The sequence below is a fragment of the Megalops cyprinoides genome, chromosome 13 (genome assembly GCF_013368585.1).
Source record: "Megalops cyprinoides isolate fMegCyp1 chromosome 13, fMegCyp1.pri, whole genome shotgun sequence".
Classification (NCBI taxonomy): Eukaryota; Metazoa; Chordata; class Actinopteri; order Elopiformes; family Megalopidae; genus Megalops; species Megalops cyprinoides.
Window position 1 is genome coordinate 21,151,970 of NC_050595.1, and position 23,070 is coordinate 21,175,039.

Consider the following 23,070-nt stretch of genomic DNA (forward strand, 5'->3'; position numbering starts at 1 on the left):
AGCCAGCTCTGAAAACAAGCGCCTGCATTCCTCGCCGGGCCCCTCTTCAGCAGTGCTTTAGCACCATCTACAGGCAGAAGTGCGTAATGTGGAAAAGAACTCTGTTTGACCCCTCCGCAGAGCGGATGCTGATACATACAGTATTCATCTCACTCAGTCAGTGAGAAACGCATTTAAAAGGGCAGTATTTTATTAAGCTTTTAACTGTCACATTCCCCCTCTCGAAAGGAATAATGCAGTTGTCAGACTTTAGAGGCACAAATTCTAGACTCATTACTGTAGTATAAACAAGCAATAAAAAATCTCCACATTTTTTTTGTTTGTATTCTTGTGCACTGATGAGGCGGTTTTGAGGTTTAGCCATAAGTTTTTGAACGTGTGAGAATCGCTCGCTTAACGTTGCCTAATTAGATGGCCCCGTATTTTAACTGCAGAATCGTTTGGTGACACCTTGAAGGGAAACGTCAAACCGCATAGCATCTCCTTTGCTTACTGAGCAGATTATGTAATGAAAAAGTCTACCCCGCAACCCCACATATAATGACTGTGCCAAGAAACTCCTGTCAGAACCAAGGTGACATTCCACAGTATTCCTCCAAATACAATAATGCCTGCAACACGCATTTTCTGCAAAACAAAACAAAATGTCTGGGACATCACTCTTGATTAATTTCAAAATGCCCCAACTTTTTGTGATTAAACTAAAATCTACAGACTTCTCATAAATAGACTGAAAATGATACTTGAAATTTGATGGTGATTTTTGAATAAGGACTTTATTAAATAAGACTGTAGAGAAATATTTCTGAGTAATATTTCACTGTCTGTCAGGAATGTTAACATTGTACAAGTAAATTTGGCACTGAACCATCTCCTGGATTCACAGCTACACCAACTTCTTCGCATCATGTAAAACACACATATACTAATGTTATAGTCATTTAGTGAAATGAAAAATTAAAGCATAAACATTTTGCAAGCATGTGTTGAAAGCCAGCTGGTCCAGAGGGCCACGGGACTGAATCCCCAGGGATGTGGATGCACTGCGGCTGTATCCCTGAACTTTAGATACTTCCTTCACCTACATTCAAGACTTGCTGGTCCAGAGCAGACTATCAGCTACGAAAAGGAATACAATGTTCAGTGACGTGACGTATACTGAAATCTCGCTTCTGCAGCGCTGCAGTTTTTAACCAGCACACCCCGAGATGCAGCAAGCTGCAAAAAAAAAAAAAAAAAAAACAGAGAAGAGGTTCTAATTATACACATCAGAGTGGCGAGCAGAGGCCATCTGTTACTGTGGCTCTGTTACCTTATTACCGAGTGCCTGAGCATGCACTCACAGAGGACAGCCCTGTTTTCATTAACACACACGGTGTCCTGCCGCTTCGGCCAGCTCACTGGACCCAGCCACAGCCCCTCTATGGCCAGGCCGCACCACAGCGTTCACGGCCTTCCGTTTCTGCTTGTTTCAGGTGTAAGGCTTTCCACACAGAAGTTTCATCCTCTCTCTCCCTCTCTCTCTCTCTCTCTCTCTCTCGCTCCGTTTCGTTGCCTCTTTAACGGTGCTACGCCACTCGCAGACTTTCCGGGCCTTTCCGCGCAATTAGGGATCCGAGGCGTCTCGTCTCTTCTGGAGTCCTCGGCGCGCCAGCTGCTGACGAAGACTCCAGCAGGTCTTCGGAGACCGCCTTCGCACCCTCTTCCCCCCCGGCGGCTCTCCGCACACCTCCGACACCTCCGGCTCAGGAAGCGCGCCTCGCGCCGGCAGGAAGCGCATGGGAGCGCCGCCTTACACCTCGGCTCCGAAAATAACTGCCCGCACCCCTGCGCACACTCTGTCCGTCTGTCTGAGCCACACGTCGCGCCGCACAGCCAACAGATCCACAGCGCTGATCTACCTTTACAACACGCAAAGCCTTCCTCATGTAAACAGGTTTTATTTCCTCCATCAACAGCTGGATACCTTTTCTCATTCTCAACGGTGTACATGCTTTTAATGCTCTTTGCACTCAAAGCAGGTATTATATTTAATAATCAGATACCAGTAGTGCACAAGCCCCCCAACTAAAAGTCCCACGGAAGACTCTGTATTTCCGCTTGCAGGCCAGCTTTGTGCAGAAACAGGACTCTCGTCCCAAAGCTGGGTTGGCAGGAGATGAGAGAACGCGCTTTGGTGAAGGGTGTATGCCTGACCTGCTGACTCATGAGCATGTGCTTCGGACTGTTTAATCGTGACCCCTTCTGTTACCCACCCCGGCACAGCAAACCACCATAAGTATATTCATTTCATTGCATTCCTTCTCCCTGATCAAATCCCAGTCAACTTGAATGCTACAGTTGGAAGCGGGCTTAAGACTCATAAACCCCTGCTTGCTTTTTTTCCAAGGCGGCAGTAAAAATTTCAAATTTAATATGCAGATCAGAGGAAGAAGTGGATTTGTTGCCTTTTCTTTTTTTTAAGATGACAGATAGTGTAGCGTTTCTGAAAGAGCCCCTGGGGACAGCCGGCGGACCTAGGGCTTTCTCGCCGCCGTTTTAAGGACTCAGATTAATAAGCCACCGTTATGAAAAACAGAACCATGAAATTAGAGAGGAAAAAAAGTTTTGCAGTATGCCCATCGCCTAAACATCAAAAGACGGAAGCGAGGGAGAGTAAGATTTCCTTTTATTAGCAGAGGGCAAAGAAAAATCCCATTACTCTGAACAATGCTACTCGGTCATTTCTTTCTTTTTTTTTTTTGAAGTGGAGCGCAAGCAGAAACTTGGGTATCTAAAATGAAAAGGGCTAACTCTGAGCCACGCTGTCACCTGCGGAGGATCAAATCACGGGCAGGGCGATAGGGGACGACCCTGCTGGCAAGGGGCACCCTCTTTTTTTCACCTGAGTTCAGCATGTTGGGGTATAAAAGCTAGTAGGTATAAGACACACTACATCTGGCAATGGAGCGCACACACACACACACACACACGCGCGCGCGGACCACTCCTGTCCTTTTTTAGGCCAGTAAAGACTTTCAGTGTTATTACACAGTGGTCACAAGAGCATTGCTGCAAAAAATATAAGAAGGCTGGTGTGGGTCAATCATTTCAGCATACTAGGGCCAACAGAGCTTCTAATAACCAAGACTGCCGCTTGGTAATCTTCAGAGATTCTGCTCAAGCTACTGTGAACACCACCAACTTCAGCAACAAGCAGTCACTTGATACAATAAATTCAAAGCACAGATCCCTCTTCCACCACTTGAGTAGTAAAGGAGAAGTGTGGCTGATTATTTACAACTGGAAATGCACATTGAAGCCCATAAAATAGCTTGTATCTTCTCACACGGACCCTCTCGGGGGAATAGTAACCAGAGAGTGTGTGAAAAGTCGCTGGCTTTTTGTGATTCTCTGAAATGGCACACTAAAGGCATAGCTGGAATGGACTCGGGGATTAGTTTGGACAAAGACACGACATGAAACAGCGAGCCAGCTGTCAGGACCCAGAGAGGGCCAGAGACACGGTGGAGATGCAACGTGATGCTCCGCGCTTCCTCATGGAAACGGGACAGGAAAGGGTTAAAAAGCATGCAACTTTATAATACAGCGCCGGAGAAAAGGAGCCAATCAGCCCAAGGGGTGAAGCAAATTCATTAACAAGGGGAAATTACTTACCAAGAAGGCGATTATGGTCCTCTGCGTGCTCTCCCATTGAAAACAGCTTTTAATGTACTGTAACGTATACAGCACGGCTTTGGTGATTTTCCGAACGCGGTACACGTTCCGTGCTAAGATCTGAAGGGAAGTAATGGGGGAAAGACGGCAGTTAGGAAGATAGCACGGCCGATATAATGTTCGCCCTTCCACATTTACTCGCTTTATTGTGAGTTTTACGAGATACCCAGTTATCATAAAGATAAACGAACTGAAGCAGCACTTTACTGTATATCTGCCATTGTTGCTGGCTCGGAGCTTAATTTCCTTTGGTTGGCGCTGGGGGAATATGCACTTATATGCGCATAACTACATCATATCTCATTTTTAATGTTTGGGACAATACGACTCCTGGGTTCAGCAGTGACAAAACGCCTCAATTTCGGCCCCAGCTGCTCTTCGGTTTCGTGGCGAGGCGGTGAGGACCTGGTGCCTCAGATGAAGGGTCCTGCAGGCTCCATAGAAGGCCTGCCCGTGATAAAGGGGACCTAAAGTTGGGTTCCTATGCTCCTTTATCAGGACACTGAAAAGCTGTATTGGTGTATCTCACCACATGCATCATATCCAGCAGTGGTCATAGGAATGTTTGTGCAAAAAATGTAAATATTCTTAGACCCTGGTCGTTGGATGCAGTGGCATGTGAGATGACTGAAGGAGATCTTGAGAAATGGAATCACTCAAAACCACGTATACCATTCTATATCCAACATGGCAGTGATTATTATGGATACAAACCTTTTTGGAAAACTTGCTGCTTTCCTCCACAAATTTCATCTCTTTCGGTTTGAAGGTTCTTATACTTGCTCTGACCTGAGGGGGATAAGAGCCATTCAGAAGCCAAAAAAAAAAACTATTTGCCATTTTCCTTCAGTGCAGTCAAAACAATGCAATCAAGTCTGCTTCTGCAGTTAAACATCCATAAAGAGCACAACCCAACTAAATTCTGACAACTATACAAAATGGCCGTTACTGAAATCAAAGCACCCCCTTCCTGGTAGATTGGACACTGCATACATAAAGGAAGCCAGGTTCAGAAGCGTCATTTTAGACCCGGCTGAATTCACGGGTGATCCGTGCCAGCGACAGGGAGGCGATGCCGCTCGGCAACAGTCGCCGACTTCTGCGATCTGATTGGTTTATCTGAGGACCATCTGTTCCAGGACGTGGGCTAGGCTGTCAGCGTCTCTCTGACCTGCCTCCATGCCTGCACTGCAGATGGCCGCCTCAGAAACAGCGAGGCAGGCCGGAGCCGCCATCTCTTACACACCTTCAGCGGCTGTCCTAGCTTTACACTCACCGGGTTAAAAATGACTTCCAGCTCCAGCCATATTACGCCTTTGGACGGCCCATGCAGGCCCTCCTTTTTCAACGCGCATGCGATCTGCTGACCGTTATGTGTCTGGAGTATCATGAAAAAAATGGCATGACAAGTGCTGCTGTCTGTAATGGAGCCCATCATTCTGTAATCATTGTGCAATACTGGCAGATTCCTCCTATGATCACAACATAACCTATTTTTAGCATGTTCTCCACAAAGCATAACTCGAGTCCTAAAATTCATTGCTATTCTCACCATTAATGTGTTCATCAAATAACTGTAAAAGCAGCAGTGAGTGTCTTCAAGGAGTACAGCATTAAAAGACATGTAGAAGCGAGTCCACAGTTATCCCCTCACACAATGCAGGCACAGTGATGGTCATAATCTTTACTACAGCAGTATTATGCCATATAAACAGAGTAATAAATCCCCACTTACTGAGAGCAGAGGAATCGCCACTTTCCCCAGAAAGTCTGGAGTTTTATCCCCATCCTCATCAAAGATGGTCACCTCCAGGACATCATGAATATCTTTGATTGGACTGACAAATACAAATTATGCAGTGATTAAAATACAATTACGAACCAAATCTGCAACTCAGGCTCTCCGGTGAGATTCCACATATAAACGACAATTAGATAAGGTGTCATTAGACACTTACTCATAGAATGCATTTGTACAGTAAGTCTTGACTTGAAATATGTCTCTGACTTTAACAATCAGGTTAAGTTGATAGGCAAATGAAGAAAGATTCAGTTCTCTCACTAACAAGGTAAAGACTTTGTTCCACTCTGGGTTCAGAGTTTTGTAGATGGTGTGAGTCTGTAGTCTGTCGTTCCCTAACTCCAGCAAGCAGAAAGGATCACTCTTCCCTGCGAAGATTAAAAACAGACACAGGACGCGTTAAATGGGGAAGCCTTCTAATTTAATGAGCGGCGACCTTGAAAGGGATCGGGGATTCGGTACCGTTCAGATCAGCCGCCATCAGATCCGTAGCCTTGATGACTTTGACTTGGAGGAACCCGATGTCTCTGACATTTTTAAGGGAGTTCTTCAAATGCTGCGGAGAGGGGGAGAGATATCAGAGAAACTGATTTAGGGTCTTTGGAAGTGTCGACCCAAACACAGAGAGAGAGTGTGTGTGTGTGTGTGTGTGTGTGTGAGTGAGTGAGTGTGTGGCAGGATGACTCACGTATCTGTCCAGCATGGCCTCCCTCTCGTTGGGCTCCTCCAGGGGTGGGGCACAGAGGTCAGAGATGGACACCCCGCTGCACGGCAGCATGGTGACCAGAAAGACCACTTTGCCCCTGCCCTGGTCCAGCACACGCGTGTAGAGCTGCCGCTGGTTCACCTGCACCCTGGAGAGGTCCACCTCGCACCTGCACACAGGTGAGCACAACACTATTAAGGACTATAATAAATAGCGCCTGCATCCTGACTCGTCACTGTATGGGACGGCTGTCACTTTATAACTTATAACTCGTAACACATCTTTCCTCACTGCAAGGTCTTCATCTCAATGCTTTTTGTAAGCAGTCTGGGAATATTTTTCTCCATTCTGTCTCACTTGGTGTTTCTCTGGTCTTTTTTTTATTATTATTCCCTCTGGATATAGTGCACTGCAAAGCACTCTCCAACATCGCGTTTGTAAAGATTGCTACCTCAAATAAAAGTTGATAGACTGATTACCTATAATTTACATCACATCACTGCCGAGGGCTGGGCCCATGACAGCAACAGCGGGCAGGTTTTCAGACACAATCAGCGAGAATAGATGTGTCACACCTTCATGGTAGTTCAATAATGCATGCAGTATTGAGAAAGCAAGGGGTCAGCTTCATTCGCTGAATGATTGGCAGCAGAGAGCATTCAGTTCATCGCATTGCGATGTCTATGACAGAAATATGGGAACTCACATTCCCAGACACTCCTCGTATTTTCGGCCTTCCTTGGCCCAAACCTCTACCTCCAGGATGTCTGGTCCGTCTTGGTAGTGGTTGAACTCAAACCTCTCTCTCCACTGCGGGTTGGCCTTTTTGCACAAACCCTGGAAGGACATAATCACAAAGGTGAATGTAAGTGCGAGGGCCACAGGAGCAATGCTGTGTAAAACTGTCCATCTAAGGAGAGTCTACACTGGATCGCAAGACTCAGTACAGAGTAACTGCTCATCAAACTTGCATACAGACAAAACGATCATGTTACAAACAGACCATGCCCATGGCTAGATGAACACTTGGGAGGGATCAGCAGGGGAGGATGACAATGAAGTCTGTATAAGCAAGGCACGCTGGGTATTTGCAAATGAGCGATCGCCGAGGGATCCAAAATGATGACCACAAGATGGAGCACAGTGGTGGTTCTGAGGCACAACTTAATGACAGATATATTACGACCAGATATTCAGCTTCTAAGCTCCTTTCATCATATATCTTGGTGGGTCTCATTGTTCTGTTTCAGGGCACAGTCCTTCAAAAATGTTAATAATGAGCCAGCAAATCAGAGCACTTAGAGTTTCAAAAATGGGAGAGACAGAACAGCTGGATACATGGTCAACATACAGAGTCTCTGTGCTAATGAGCAAACTCTCAGGGACCGTGCATCTGCAGGTGGAGGTGCGGAGCTGAAACAGGACCTTACAGGAGATGGTAGAAGAAAGGGGCATGGTGAGGGCGGAGCCATACGGTACCTTGCTCTTGTATTTCTGATCGCCGAGCCTGAAACGCACAAAGAAGTCCCCCTGGCCGTCGTCAGGGAGGTCCTGCCCCTCCACCAGTGTCACACATACCACACTGCTCCACAGCTGGTTCTTTCTGTGCGTGTCTGCGAGGCGGCGGTTCTGCGGGGCCACGCCCGCCTGGAAAACACACAGGCAGGAAGGGTGAGCGTGAGGGCGGGGCCTCAGTCTCTGTCGGCAGCCTCCCTCACTGTGCTGAAGATGCACTCCAACTCTCTGCTAACCATGCCCCTGTGCTGGTGCATGTTACCACAAGGGCAACCACATCAACGCTCTTTTGAGAAGCAGACATCCACAAGGCTCTGCCCATGCCTCCTTTCCGAGTCCTCTTGAGGCACGAGGAAGCATCAGCGGGGTTTGACGACCGCTTTGGCCCAGAGAGGACAACCGAGAGCAGAGAGAGCAGAATGCTTGTGAGCTTTTACGGGAGAAGCGTCCATTCAGACAAGTGATGGCTCATGGGTGACCGGTGTGACTGCTCTGTCACAGCCTCCAAGAGGATTTCCATGTCACAGAGAGAGGAGAGGAGAGAGCGCAGAGCAGAGCCAGCACTGCCTCAGAGGAGTCAGTCTGTGAAAACGTCCCCCGTAATAACGGCACAGCAATAAGCACCAGGACAGCCGAGGTGACATGAAGCTGCCTGTAATTAAGGGATGGGGCCGTAATATTCTCCCAGCCTCTTTGATTCTGTGCTACTCTGCTCCTCCATGGCGGCTTCAAAAAGCCAGCAATCGCACCCCCCACCACCTCGCCATCTCCACTTCCCGTTAGGTTAGGGAGACGTGGGAGTCCGCTCCGGCGGGGATCAAAGAACATCAGAAAGACTCGCATTAACGTGAAATAAATGATAGCGCCTCTATAAATATCCCGCCCCTTAAAAAAACGAGGGGAAAAACTAGAGGGAGAGGGAGAGAGAGAGAAAGAGAGAGAGGGGGGATCTAATGCCCAGCCAAGCCGTGTCATCCAAAGTGTTTATCTTGGATACGCTTCTATCTTGCCGGCCAATAAAACAGTTCCACTTAGCTGCAAGAGGCCCCTAAAGAGAGTCTATTCTTAGTTCTAAAAGGGGGCCGGGATTGCTTCCATATGGTGGAACAGCATGAGACCAGTGGGATGAGCTCGAACCAGGCCCATTTGGCTGGCACTTCAGCTCCGTCCGTCGACAGCTGCGATATTACATCCCAACATCTGGATTATAGCTAGGGATGCATGGGAATTATCGGCCTCTCATGTCTTTACCATCCCGCTGAAAATATGGCCGAACAGCGGACGGACATCCCCTCTCTCCCACACAGCGCTGCCCAAAAAAACACAGACGCGCATACACAAGCACTTCAAGTCAGAGCATGATGGATATCTCTGGGATCTCTCTATTGTAAATGAGAGAAATATTAATGCGAGGGAAAGGGAGTGGGAAATCCTCTAAAAGCCATGTTTTCTTTCATCCCTAGATGGGTGCTAAAGCAGCTCTCATTTCCTGTTAAACTGTCGAAGGAGAGACGTGGAACATGGCCGGAGTACACACTTCTCACACTGATAAGCTAGGAGCAGTATCCTCTCCTCCAGAGGCTGTACACTATGCCTCTCATTAGCCCGGCGGATAGAGGCTGATCACACACGTCCATTGCTCTGTCCGTCCGTCCTTCCATCTACAGAAAGATTAGACGGAAGCCTCTTTTTGCATTTTCCCTCTATGCAATCAAAAGTGAATTGAAATTCTTGTAGCGCGGTGTCAGGAGACGGCAGAGCCAGATGTATAGACAGGCTGCTTTGCCGTATAATAAACCAGCAGCAAAGATAATGAAAGCAGCGACAGTCCAGAAAAACATTTTCACTGCCTCCTATTCCAGCCTAAATGAATTAAATTTATCGCTTATTGCTTTAAAAAGAGAGAGAGAGAGACAGAGAGAGAGAGATTAAGCAGTATCTGCCATAAACTCAAATATGTCTTTGCTCCTTTTTTGTGCTTAATTAAAATGCAAATAAGACCATATGACACGTTTAGATGGCTGAAATATACTGTTTAAACAGACAGTGCAGTGTGCTGGCAAACAGCAAGCCCAGTCTGCTCTTTAAAACAACTGAAACGCTGAGAGGAAGAAAAAGGCTGATAAACTTCCTTAGGACAGTGCAACTCCTGCATTACAGATGAATATAAGCCTACCCGTTTTTCCCTTTACATACACTAATCATCTACTGCCCCCTTGTGCCGAAATGAAAAGTTACTCTGACCATGTAACAGGTTGTCTATGGCTTTAAAGAGTATTATGCATCACCATTGATCTGTGCCATTTGCATTGTGTCAACATGCTGGTTCACTAGATTATATGAATTCATCTACCAATTCGAACAACAAAATATGTTCCATTTCTTCTACATACAGTATTCCCCATTTTTTCCACAAAAAGACACTTCAGACTAGAATTATTTATGAAAAAATTGTAAATGTATGACTTTCTTATGGTACCCATTGATGTGGTCAACATTAAGACTTATACAAGTGTAGATAGAATAAGGTACATAAGGCTTAGTGCAGTATCGAAGGGTATAGTAAGTACAGTGCAGTATTAAGGGGCAGTATATGTTTAGTAAAACACTAAAAGAGAAGTGTACGATGGACATGTAGGTAGAGGTCATTATTCATAATTGAGCTTTTCTTCTCCCAGTTAACACACAATAGTCTCAGAATGCAGCTGTAACTTTGTAGCAGTGAGATGACACTGCAGCGCAGTGAGACCAGTCTGAATCTGCAAGCTTGCAGCATGGCAGAATGTGCAGAACAATAGAATCTCCGGGATGTTTGGACAAAAGGCCTGTTCAAAAGGTTCCCAGCATTCTGCATGTTGTTTCAAACTGAAAGCCTTCCCATGTGGGAATGTCTGCGATACCAAATCCGCAGTGTCAACCTGAAGAAAGCAGACAATCTGTACTATGTATCAGCTAAAAATCACACTATTATAAACGCTTTCCATGGGTAAGCCGCATAGGCTTGGCAACAACATCCTTCATCTGCCGTCTTACCCTCATGCTCCTCTTTCGTTTCTGTGGCCACTTCTGCTTGGGGACAAGGTGGATGAAAATTGGAAACAAAAACACAAGAAAATCTCAGGTTAAAGCAATGTCATGCATTACTGCTCGGTGTAGAAAATTACAAACACTGTGCTGGTAAACAGGGTTTGCTATGAGGCTTCTTTTAAACTGCAGAGGGAAAGTCATCCTTACCAAATGTCTGCTGCTTTCTCCGTCCCGCAGAGACAAACACGTGTCAATCATTATCACACCCATGTCATCCTCAAGGCTGTTGGGGTCATCCAAACTGAGCATCATCTCACAAGTCCTGCGAAGAGTGACATTTTGTGTGGGCATGAGAGAAATGGAGATTACCAGTGTGCTGCGTAGCTTCCAGTTCTGTACATCATTATTACCATCTTCTAATCAGATTCTAGCCCGGTCCTCATTCACAGCATGCATCAACATGGCTGGCTTACAAGCACTAAGTATATATTTATGTACGGGTTGTGTTATTGTGAAAATGACTGAAAGGGTGACCTTGAAATGGCTGTGTTTTACTTACTTGTCCAGTTCAAGGTCACTCAAGACAAGGCTGCTGGAGCCCATGAAGTCATCCATGGTCAGGTCTCTGTCGTATACCTTCATCAATGCACACACAAAATTACCAGGTTTAATTGTTTCTGGGACCAGGAACTGGGAAAGACCTGCGCCGCTTGAACATTTTTCTCATTTCATCAAGAAATACATGAATATTGGTGGTATTTATAAACACTCATTAGAAAATGCATACTATTAGTCTGCTAGGCCTGGCTTACCTTGATCAGGAGTTTCTGCTCCAGACTGCGCAGAGGTAAGGAGAAAGACTCGTTCCATGATGGGTTGAGGTTTTTGTAGACAACTTTGCTTTTGTAAATAGTCTTCCCATCTAATTTGAATTTGACATAAGGATCACTTGTGCCTACAAAAAAAATAAAACTTATTAATTGCCATAATATACGTAGTCAAATGTAGTGAGTGAAACTGAGTTCTACACAGAAGGGCAGAATCAATATATCATACTGAATGCCACCATGTCACCTGAACACAGTAGCAGATTTAAATCTTATCTTTTTATTAAAGGACCATTTCATTCAATACAACTCCACACTCCCCTCTGTTGGTCAAACAGTGAACTGCTTTTCTTTACTGGCGTGAGAGACTTGTGAAACCACCCTCTGTTTTGACCACAGTGCATTTCCTGAAGACAAGTGAGAGATGCATCTAGATAATTGCGAAAGCGCATAACTTTCCCCTGCCTGAGACGCATGCAGAAACCAAAAGCCCTTGAAACCAAAGGCAACGGGTGCTGATCTCCAAATCCTGTTAAGCGACTACTGCTTGTCTTTTTTTCAGGGTACAGCTTTGTCTCTGCTAGATTGGCTATGAAATAAAAGAAACTAGTCCTTGGTTTATACTGATGCATAAAAAGGGCAAAAAAAAAAAAACTACAGGGAGGCCTGAATCAGATGACAAAGACTCTGTGGGGACCAGCTGTCAGACACATCAGCTCTCCCGCTCAAATAAGCATCTCGGAGAGGTAGGCAGGACCCACACCAGCTCCTCCCAAACAGGCAAACGCTCCAGGCAGCTTGACAGGCAGATAATGTTTGAACTGTTCCGCGCTGACGGGAAGCTCGAGCGTGACTGAAAACAGGAACATCGGAAATTAACAGAGAAAAGGAGGAGAACAAAAAACGGGGAGCGGGGGGTAGCGGGGAGGGGGGTAGCGGGGAGGGGAGGGAGGGGGGCTTTTCACAGCACGTTATGAGCGGGACGGTGTCCGGCTCCGGCATGGTGTTTAATTGTTAGGCAAATACCGCAGATGAGAGAGGCATGTGGGAATTGCATAATGGTGCCATCCTGTCAACAGAAGTAACGTCTCAACTAGCAGGGAGACGGGATTGGACGAGAGGGAGCCAGGCAGGGGAGGGGAAGGCTGAGCCGTCCAATGAGAAATCGGAGAGAAATTAGACACCGTCTGATCTCTGACATGCACCATCTCATTAATGAGAGGAGAGACATTATTATCTGATTGACTTGTTTTACAAGCATTGCAAACATTAAAAGTTAAAATGCAAATATTACCTGGCGGGTAAGAGTAAGCATCTTCCTAGAGATTATTTTTTAAAGCCTGCTTCGGTCTTTAATGAGACCACTTACGGAAATTACTGGAAACCCTTGTAGGAAGAAATAGTTTTTAATCCTATCTGGCTTGCCAGGAGCCACACAGAGAAATTTCAAGAAGTGACCTCAAAGGATGTGATTAAAAATCAGCCCAGTTCTGTTCTATATGGCCACTGTCTTGGGTTTGTTTTAGGAAAACAGTTAGCCAACTTCATCTATATTGATTTGGTCTAAACACAGGCAGGGTCAACTGTTTTCATGTGGTTGGTAAAACATCAGAAATAGCAGCTTCTGTAAGCAGAGAAAATGAACAGTTTCAATTATTCACAATAAACATAACTGCCTGGTCCAACATTGCTTGCTGATTGGCTTTACGTAAAGGAAATAGATCCCATGTTGTAGAACAGGGTCACTTGGCTCTGGTCTTGGAGGGGTGTCATTCTGAAGGGTTTCCAGCCCTGAGAAATCGACCCAGACTGAGAGGAAAGTAAATGATTAGTTGAATCAGACAGTTAAGTATCTATCTGATAAATAAAATTAATAACAAACTTTCTTTATGCAGCACATTTAGGTACAGTTTTGCACATCAAAGTGCACATAGTGGAAACAATTGAATTTAACAAATAATAAAACACAGTAGTTAAAAAACAGTAAAATGAAAAAAAAACAGCATATGAAATGAAAACTGAGAGCAGAGGTCCTCCAGGGTCAGGGATGGATAGCCAGACAACAATTATGAATTCCGATACAAGAATTCGTATAATGAAATGAATGAATTCAACGTATAATGAAAACTGAATTTGAACAGCCTTCTGGCTCCTAAATACATTAGGCTGTCCGTTGCCTTTAATTTGGAGGGCTGGTCTGCTCATTCTATTTCTATAGTGACCGCTGAAATGTGTCAGAGGGTCACTTGCTGCTGATACTGAGTGTGGTTAACACATCCCCATATGAGAGCCTGACGTGACACCACCACAGCTTCCTAAACTACAACTGGTGGAAATTACACCTCTGTGGGATTCTGCACTACGAAGCTTGTGAAGACATAGTGTGCTACTCATTCACACGGTTTTTAAAAAGTGTCCAGAGATTAGAATATGCGCTTTTACTGCAAATCCAGTTTTGCCACAGTTTGCTGCACATTTTCAACAGTGTTTCAGGAGGGCTTAAGAAAGTGGAGGTCCAACAAATAAATGACCTCCAACGTCTTCATACAGTTTTAAGACTTATGTTTCATATTATGACCAGCAGATGGCAGCATTGACCTCTCCATGACAGCTAGGCTTGGGAAGTACAGGCATGCGTCTATATGGAAACAGTTTGAAGAAATTCTGTTGGCAGTTCCATTTGCACAAGCACAATGTTGGTGTCTTTGCACAAATATTACTACAAAACTGCATTATGTTAAATCCCTCAGTATTTACAATTATGAAAGATTATGACTTTGGCCACCAAGGGTGAAGCATGGAATACTGGCAGACTGAAAATGACTGAAAATAAGTACATTCAACGATCTGAGTGTTGTATGAAAAATCCAGGATTTTTGATATCTTTTGAATAATGTGGTAAGTTAAAATACAAATGTAAAAATTAGGGAAAATACATATAAGATTCCAAGGTGCAATGTGACAGGTGAGTAAAGAAAAACAATGTAGACAAATGTAGGATATAACTCTGCCTCTGCACTGCCTAATGGTGGCGCTGAAGGCCTTCATTAAAAAAAGAAAAGCCCAGGTGCTGTGCAAGTGCTGCTGGGATTGCCAGCATACGTCAGTTTGGTCTGATAATCCGCTGATAAGGTCAGATACAAACAGGAAGTCTTTTATGCACTGTAAGAGGAATTCACAACAATCAGCCTCTGATGTTACAGTCATCCTCCATTAATGCAAACACCACATTGTACCAGCATGTGAGTTACTCAAGTGTTAAAGACTAGAAACGTGTGTTAATATTGGCCCAACTATGGGTCTCAAATTCAACTCTGATTGGACAAAGTCAGTCAATATCGAGGTGCCCTGGGAATATCTGGTTAGACCACCTGGTGGCTGCAGACTTTGCAAAAAGCCTGCACATCATCGTTCAAGCAAACATAACATTTAAGGAAACGGGCTGGCAGCCAAATTGCTGTAGGTTTGAACCCCTCCATGTGGAACAGTGCTATCATTACTCTTAAAGGCATTTCACCCCTATTGCTGCAGTACACATCCAGATGCATTATAAGTGAATATAACTTGTATGTCATGAAGGGCATTCTCGAATAACCAAAGAATGAACTCCCAGAGAACTTGATGAGGAGCCTCAGAGAAAATCCTGAACATGGCATTATGCAATTGAGCAAATGGAGTCTGATGCCGAGTCTTATGATGTAATAAACCACACATACCCACTTTGGGTCATGGACATCCGTGAGCCTGAAGGTTCTGAAAATATGGTGATGCAGGTGAAGAGCTTAGGCTAACTAATCAAGACCCTGGTTTGGATGAAAGACCAGAAACCCACGGAACTTCAGTGAACGCCACCGTCATGGAGTCTGATATTCATTCAATCTTCATACACCTCTATAACTCAGGACCAGCTCTGGTTTCAACTGACTCCCAGCGTTTTACTACATAGTGGTGCAATGCAGTGCCTGTGCTGTCCGGTCAGTCAGGTGCGAGAGTAGAAGGTTTTGTTTCCCTTTTCTCAGATGGGCCTGATAAAAGTGCAGCACAGCCTCTTATTTGCATTTATTACTGTGAGCATGATACATGCCACCTCATCTGTTTTTACGAGTGGTTTCTCTTGCATAACCATCTGCATGCCTTTCTTTCACCAAGAACATTTCTTCTCTTTGAAAGATCAGTGCAAAACTGCGTGCCTAATCAATGCTTTCATGTAACGCAGATCAAATCTGAATTTGACATGCAGTTACAGGGCTGCTCTTAGCCTGCACTGTATGAAAACTGCCATCACCGTTTACAGACTGGCGTACTGTGCCAGTTTCATTGTGTCAATTTCAATGGTAGGGCAAAATACTTTTTATTCATATATTTCCATGGGAATAACATTAATATCAAAATATAAGTTATACATATTTATAAATATAGCACATTTTGATTTAGACATTTCTAATTGCACTAGGTTTGAACTAAAAAAACAAACCTGGGTCACTCTATGCCACATATCATAGCTACACATCCAGCAATAACCCCCCAAGAGGTGAATACCCCTGCATACATTCAGAACTAAATGTAAACTGGAACCCCTGTAATCCCAGACAACAGACATTAGACATTACTGCAGAAAATGACAGGTAATAAGTCAAGACGACATCTGACAGTGGTCTTGCTCGAAGTAATGCTACTGTGTTTCTCTGATACTGGTCTTGCTCAAAGTAATGCTACTGTGTTTCTCTGATACTGGTCTTGCTCAAAGTAATGCTACTGTGTTTCTCTGATACTGGTCTTGCTCAAAGTAATGCTACTGTGTTTCTCTGAGAACTGCTGAGTACAGTTTGAAATATCCCCACTCATGCAGGGAACTAGGAGATGAAAACACATTTCATTATGAGTGCAGAGCGCTCTACTAAAACTGCAACAGCAGTGTTCCGGTATGTGGTTGAATATGACAGAGATCCTCTCCAGAGACCAAAACACCTGGATCATGCCCTTACATACTCAAACAAGCATCCCTGCATTTTACATTTCGGCACATGAAGAAAGGTTGCTTTGCAGACAGTCAAGCCGCTACAAGCCTGTCATGTACACACACCTTGGAATAACATCCACGGTGTTGTGCAATAAAAAAAAACTATGGCGTGTCCCATCCATGGGTGTGTCCCCCAAGCATGCTGTGGAATGCCACTGCAGCCCTGAGGGCACCCAGCGCAATACTGTGCTGCAACAGCGTGCCGGTCATCAGCTACTGCGCTCAATATGGCTAATCCAGAACCTTTCATCTGCAGGTGTGAAGAGGTGCCCTTTAGACACACACAAAGGGTGATCCATCACCAGCTGTCAAGCACAACACACACACACACACACACAACCGGTGCTCTGTTCTGGCCCAGTCATATTCAGAATGTGTGGTTTGCAATTGGGTGTGCACACAGTGTTCCCTTAGCACGGGTCATCGATATATTAAGGCAAAACCACAAGGCAGTGGATTTAGATATTACATTGTTACCTGTCATCTGGGGTAAAGAGGAGGAGATTAACTATGTGTTCTTTCAAAAAATGCAACTGACAAATCATGTTTTGCCACTTGTTCTCTCAGTCATAGAAAAAGATGAGAATTTACTCACAAGCTGCAAGTGGGTAGTACAAACACAGCGGGTGGGAAAAGTTCTACTGAAACATATTTAACATGCCTTTAAGCAGATTATCCTCAGATACAGTACTGATTACAAGCACATTCCACTGACTTGAAAATGGGAAAACTGGAGTAAAGAATGTGCAAGCATGCAATTTTAGACAAAAAGCAAGAATTAAAATGCAATGAAAGAGATACGGTTGTCTTTGTAATTTTGTGTAGACTAATCTCTGAATTGATGCATTTCTTTTCTAGGGTCTATGGCAAGGGTAGGGTATCTAGTCTAATACTTCAGTATAGACCAAGAATCGGGGATAATGGGTTTGCTGCAGCGAATGCATCTTGTGCCAGCCATTAGGATGCTCCACCCGTAATCACTGTAGAAATGCCTGAGGATGTTGTGCAGAATTGTGTGGTCACAGCAGAGCTCGATGAAACTGGGGCATCTCAACATCACTTAACCGCATTTGCCATGTCTAAGTTGTCCCACAGCCCACACCCCAACTACAAAAAGGAACACAACTCAAACTCTCACTCTGCAAAAACTCCCCACTTGCTGTTCATGATCTTTTAACCTCATCAATGTGCAAACTGATAATACTGCTTTAGGAAAAACCTGTAAAGCCGCAATAAACTGCTTCTGATAACGCTCACGACACTAAAATAAATTGAGGAAAACCATGAGTTAGCATTAGCTAACTCCATTAGCATTCCATTAGCACCTATGGACAACAAAGCCAAACTGAACAGAAGGCTGTTGTATACTAAGAGAAGAGTGTACCAAGAAAGGCTGGTGTTGTCATTAAAACAATTTTACCTCAACTTTAGGTGCAGTCAAAGCTATTAATATAATTTCTATTAGTCATATAGGAATACAAAAGCATTGCTATATACAGTACAAATGGCATGCCAATTCAAGCCAGATAACTATCTCTTCTCTCCTGTGAACTATCTGCATACTCAGATCTGCATCTGAGATATGATTGGCAGCATTTGTTTAAAAATGTCTGAAGGATGCACGTCCAGGATACTGTGGTTTTCACAGAGAAACATTAAGCCACACCCAAATTCAGTCTCTCTGCCCATCGGTTAAAAGGCACATTAAGAGGTGATTCTTTGGGGGAAGAAATTCCAGTAATAGGCTTTGGTTTCACTTTCATTTTTTTCATTTATAAACCATCATTTCAAAAGTGAAGAGGAAAGTCCCAGGGAAAAAAATGAAATCAGTTTATAAATATTGCAACTGGATGCCCATATTACATGAGATTGGAGTTAACTCCAGAGACGCTGTTTGCAGAGAGTACCCTGGAGTGCCGTGTGAGGGGCAAAGCGGCCTGCTTACCGCAGCGATCTCTGATCACCAGGTTGCGTCCCTCTTTCAGCGTGACGGTGAGGAGATAGAAGCTTCTCTGAGAGACAGAGCTGGGCGACTCCCCTCCCCGCTCGGGGGCCTGCGGGCACACACAGGGGCAGCAGAACAGTGAGGGACACGGGTGGCTCTACATTTTCCACTAATCTCACCATCATTCTTTCTCCATTCATCCCCTCGTTAATGCTGCTTCCTTCCCTCAACCCAGTGTCTGCAAGTTAGTGTAGGTCTTATCTGTACATGCAATGTAATAGAAAGGCTTTTTTGGTTCTTATAGGCTTGTTGCTTGTCTGTTGATCAATTGACAGATAACAGATTGTAATACGGCTTTATTTTATTGCTGTACACATTTCTTGTAAATAGCTGCATAATCAGTGACACAATGCTCTATAATGCCTGTCTTATCATAATCCTTAATATTTATTCACATCTCAAATGCCACTGCTCATCCCACATACAGCATTTACAGTTGCACCCTTTTGGTGAAACTGTAAGTGGTGACCACTACATCTCGCGCTGCCCACAGATATATGTAACGTCACCCTGTGTACATTCTCTAAAACGATTTTTTACATATCTACATTATTACATTACGGCCTTTTACATATCGGTCTGGTTTCACATCAGTCACAGTGAGGCTCCACTGTAAGGCCGAGAGCTGGTAACATTAGAGCAGGACCCTTCATTTGCCTTCTCTGGCAATGGCTCATTATTAATGAACAGCACTGGAAATGACCCAAGGCCAGGTTATTTTCTGGACACACCCAGTACATAAAAATAAAAATGTTCTTAGTAGTTCCTGCAAAACACTTTCTCTGAGTTTTATTTTAACTAGTCTAGGTGATGCCTATAAAGCTGTTGTGCCCTAGAGTCTATCCCCCCCATCCTCTCTGCATTGTGTAATATGGCACAGGGCTCAATCAGGAAACACCTCACTGTGAATGGTACTCACATTGCTCTCCTGCATGTCCTGGACTGAGAGGGTATCCATGTCATTACAGTCCCCATACTGGCATGGAAACAAAACACACTTCATTAGTTCATGCTGTGAGAAATGGCGGGAAATGTACAGTTCAGCTCAGATGACTGAAGGCTACATGGCAGTGCCACTGATGTTCCTCCATATTCACCCCTGTTTTCAGGCTATGAAACAGCAAAGACAGCTGTGGCTCAAAATGAAGACATCACATTAAATTCTTGCTTGGGACAATGTCAGCAACACAGGCAAAATAAATGAAAAACATCGACGAATCAGTTAATCCACCAAAAGAGGGCAAGTTGGGTCATCACCTTAATAATCACTAAAATAAATCAGCCATTATTTTTACCTGTTTGCTTCTTTTGCATGGTGCCCAACAGCTCTCTCTGTTCTTAGCAAAAAATTCCATTCCTGTGAGGCTGGATGCTAATCCACAGGATGGAAGATAAGGAGCTAAAGAATGTACCCACTTACATCAAGAGCCAACTACTACCAACGACTGTTTTTCCAGACAATGGAAATTTTTAATTGATTATTAGCTGTTTTGTCTATTTTCTATGCTCAGTTTTCCTAAACAAAGACAGAACCATAATTTCATTCAACACAAATACACAATCAAGCCATCAGCATTCTGAATACAGATAGATAATCACAGTGTAGGTTCAGCAGATTTCGCGTACATTTCCGCACGACATATTAACTGCACATTAATGTCCTTAAAGGAGATGTTACACAGACATCAAAGTGGGATTCCACAGGACTGTTTATCCAAACCATTGAATAATCTGCCTCTGTACTGTCACTCAATGGTTTGAGGGAGATGATCTCATTCACTGTGAGAGCACTGGTTTCATTCAATCAACTTATGGTTGTATTTTTGCATTTAAACAGTGGAAATCATCCAAGCCTATAAATAAATCATTACATATACTCCAGTGCATCACAGATGTTGTGTATCTAAATTCCCAAAGGAAGTATTGTGATATACAGTGTATGCGCAATCACACTTTGCTTACATTCAGTAATTACATTTAGGAATATTAATAAATTAAACTATAAATTCAGGCACATATTGCATAAGCTATTTATAATTTGAGGGAGGATTTTCTGCTGGCTGTGGAAACACTTCATTAAAGGATTATCGCATGTTTACTGAGTACATTACCATGAAAACTCTAAATAAAGACATGTTTGACCAAATGAACATTCTTCTCCTGTTAAGCCTATGCTTGTATGCACATTGGTTTAACCAAAGAGTCATCTGAGTAAACACTAACTTCGCCCTTGCAAAAGTCCATGGCTTGTTTAGTGCCATGGTCACCAATCACAGTTTATCAGCAAGGTTCATGGGGTAAATTTGCAAGGCCTACCAACCTGCCTCAGTTTAGACATAGCAGCCTTGAACACTGCTTCCCCTGCAATCCGCAAACTACTGTAGAGGCATCACACAGACATAACGCACTCCAGCTGTCACACAACCACTGTGTTAACCAACAGCTATTTCAAAGCAAACACTTTTCACTATGGGTTTGTTTAAAGACAGCAATCCTGAACCTCAGTGTGTAAGTATCTACGGACAAAAAATCCAACTGAAAAAAAAGAAACTTGACGGACAAGATTTAAGCAATTTTCATATTTTCAGCCAATGCTGTCCAAGAAGTTTACCATGGACTGGTTGGTGGTCACCCACATGCTGATGCTACGTGTGTATGAAGAATCAGCCACTTAAAGGATTCTAAATTCTACTGTAATATACATTTGAGGATACCACATGCCTAGCATGCCATCCTGAAACACATTTCACCTTGAACACTTCCATGATGAACGTAGAGCAAAGGGCCTGAGATGAACACAGGACAAAGCGCTTTGGGGATGTGGATATCAGTTGGCCTGGAAACAAGTGGACGCAGATGCGGTTTCTCTGGAGGGACGTGCTCAGGGAGATCACCTAAGCATCTGCAATAGCGTCCACCTGTGCTCAGTAAACAGGGAGGACAATGCTAGCACAATGCCCCAATGCTACAAGCCCCTGGGTCTCTGGTTCCTGTTTATCCCCTTTACAGGATCGAATGTCACGACCAAAGGCAGCGCTTCCTCCACCTGGGCATCAGTGCTTTGACCACCGAAAACAAAACCAATACGTGTAAACTAATCTGTACACACGAGGTCCATTTAGCTTTACAAACTGAGACGCACCCTACCATGAAACTCACACCGAAAAAGCTTCCATGACACAAGCCGTGCTCAAGATGACAAGGCAAAGACAAATAGGGTATGTCTGGCATATGCTGTGCTGGGACTGCAGTGCCACTGTTTCTGCACCTGCTGAGCTCACAAGCGCATTTTCAATGAAAACAGCTACCAGGAGCCGGTACTGAAAAGGCACCACCAGCGGCTCCGCGACAAAATTAACCCCAGGGAAAATGTTTGGTTGGACATAACATGCGGCTTTCCCTGCGTGTAAGGCCCATGGACTTGATATGAGCCTGGTTCATGCAACTGAAGTGTTTGCCTCAATTACACTTACAAACATAATTTCTTTAAAAAGTACGTTATTGGTTCAGTATATTTATATTGGCCATTTGAGAGAACAGCCCATGTTAATGTTTAGAAAACAGATCCCAAGACAAGGTTCACCTGGGCCATTTATGACAGCCACTTTCACAGCACTGTGTCCATACCAGACACAAGGGGAGTCCCTCAGTCTAATCAATGTGCAGAGGGTCTCCACCATAGCAGAGACTAGACACAAATCAAACCAAGCCAGGCAATCCTATGAACGGGAGAACATCACTTGGTGACAGCAAGAATTATAATGCGGTGCAACTTCACTTTCTTCTTTTTTTCTTTTTTTAAACCCAGCAAAAAAATGCTCCTTGCTGTGAAAGGCATGAAGAAGGGTGTGACAATACCCATCTTTGTCAGTAGACACTAAGGGGTGAAAATAGTCAGTTTTGATAGAGATTATGGCCCTGCTCTAAACAGAGTGAACAAACAGCATTGTTAAGCCTGTCATATGTCTGTCACACACAGGACCTGTATTACAGTATTTCATGTCAGAATTAGCTCCAGCGTTCAGTGTTCTTCACTTCAGTGCCTTTCAAACCTACAATCTTACATTTTGCTCACATTAAGTAACGGCTCTGAAAAATAACAGGCTGCAGGGCTTGAGTTGGACTGCCATGCTGCCTGCAGCTCTCTCTGTTCTAATCAAGCTGGACAGAGAGATCCTTCAACAGGGGCAACGACCGGCGATTATCTTTCAGACAAGCTAAAACAAATTTGACGAGCGCAACTCTCCTTTACGTGTAATCTGCTAGAGGAAGGGCCGTAACCAAGAGCGAGAGGCTTTCCTGTGTGCTGTAATGTTAAGTGATGTGGCACAATGCATAATACTCCAACAAAATATGTAAGTGTAGAAAGTATAAGTAATGAAAGGCATTTTCCACTAGAACTGAAGCCATTTTAAAAATGCCTACATTTACACAATGAAAAAATTGTTTAGC

General features: G+C 44.1%; 1 protein-coding gene across 1 annotated transcript in view; it reads right to left on the reverse strand.

The window, feature by feature from the left end:
* The window catches only part of LOC118788105 (multiple C2 and transmembrane domain-containing protein 2-like), a 51,676-nt gene that overhangs the window by 20,374 nt on the left and 8,232 nt on the right, over nucleotides 1–23,070 (reverse strand). Inside the window, exons 3-17 of the mRNA XM_036543976.1 lie at nucleotides 19,538–19,594; nucleotides 18,559–18,667; nucleotides 11,579–11,721; nucleotides 11,326–11,402; nucleotides 10,974–11,088; nucleotides 10,773–10,805; nucleotides 7,704–7,871; nucleotides 6,931–7,061; nucleotides 6,207–6,393; nucleotides 5,981–6,074; nucleotides 5,784–5,886; nucleotides 5,453–5,555; nucleotides 4,994–5,095; nucleotides 4,432–4,506; nucleotides 3,658–3,777 (exon numbers count right to left, since the gene is read on the reverse strand). Of these exons, the coding sequence (XP_036399869.1) occupies nucleotides 3,658–3,777; nucleotides 4,432–4,506; nucleotides 4,994–5,095; nucleotides 5,453–5,555; nucleotides 5,784–5,886; nucleotides 5,981–6,074; nucleotides 6,207–6,393; nucleotides 6,931–7,061; nucleotides 7,704–7,871; nucleotides 10,773–10,805; nucleotides 10,974–11,088; nucleotides 11,326–11,402; nucleotides 11,579–11,721; nucleotides 18,559–18,667; nucleotides 19,538–19,594 (1,617 nt within the window). The remainder of the gene's footprint in view (nucleotides 1–3,657; nucleotides 3,778–4,431; nucleotides 4,507–4,993; nucleotides 5,096–5,452; nucleotides 5,556–5,783; nucleotides 5,887–5,980; nucleotides 6,075–6,206; nucleotides 6,394–6,930; nucleotides 7,062–7,703; nucleotides 7,872–10,772; nucleotides 10,806–10,973; nucleotides 11,089–11,325; nucleotides 11,403–11,578; nucleotides 11,722–18,558; nucleotides 18,668–19,537; nucleotides 19,595–23,070) is intronic.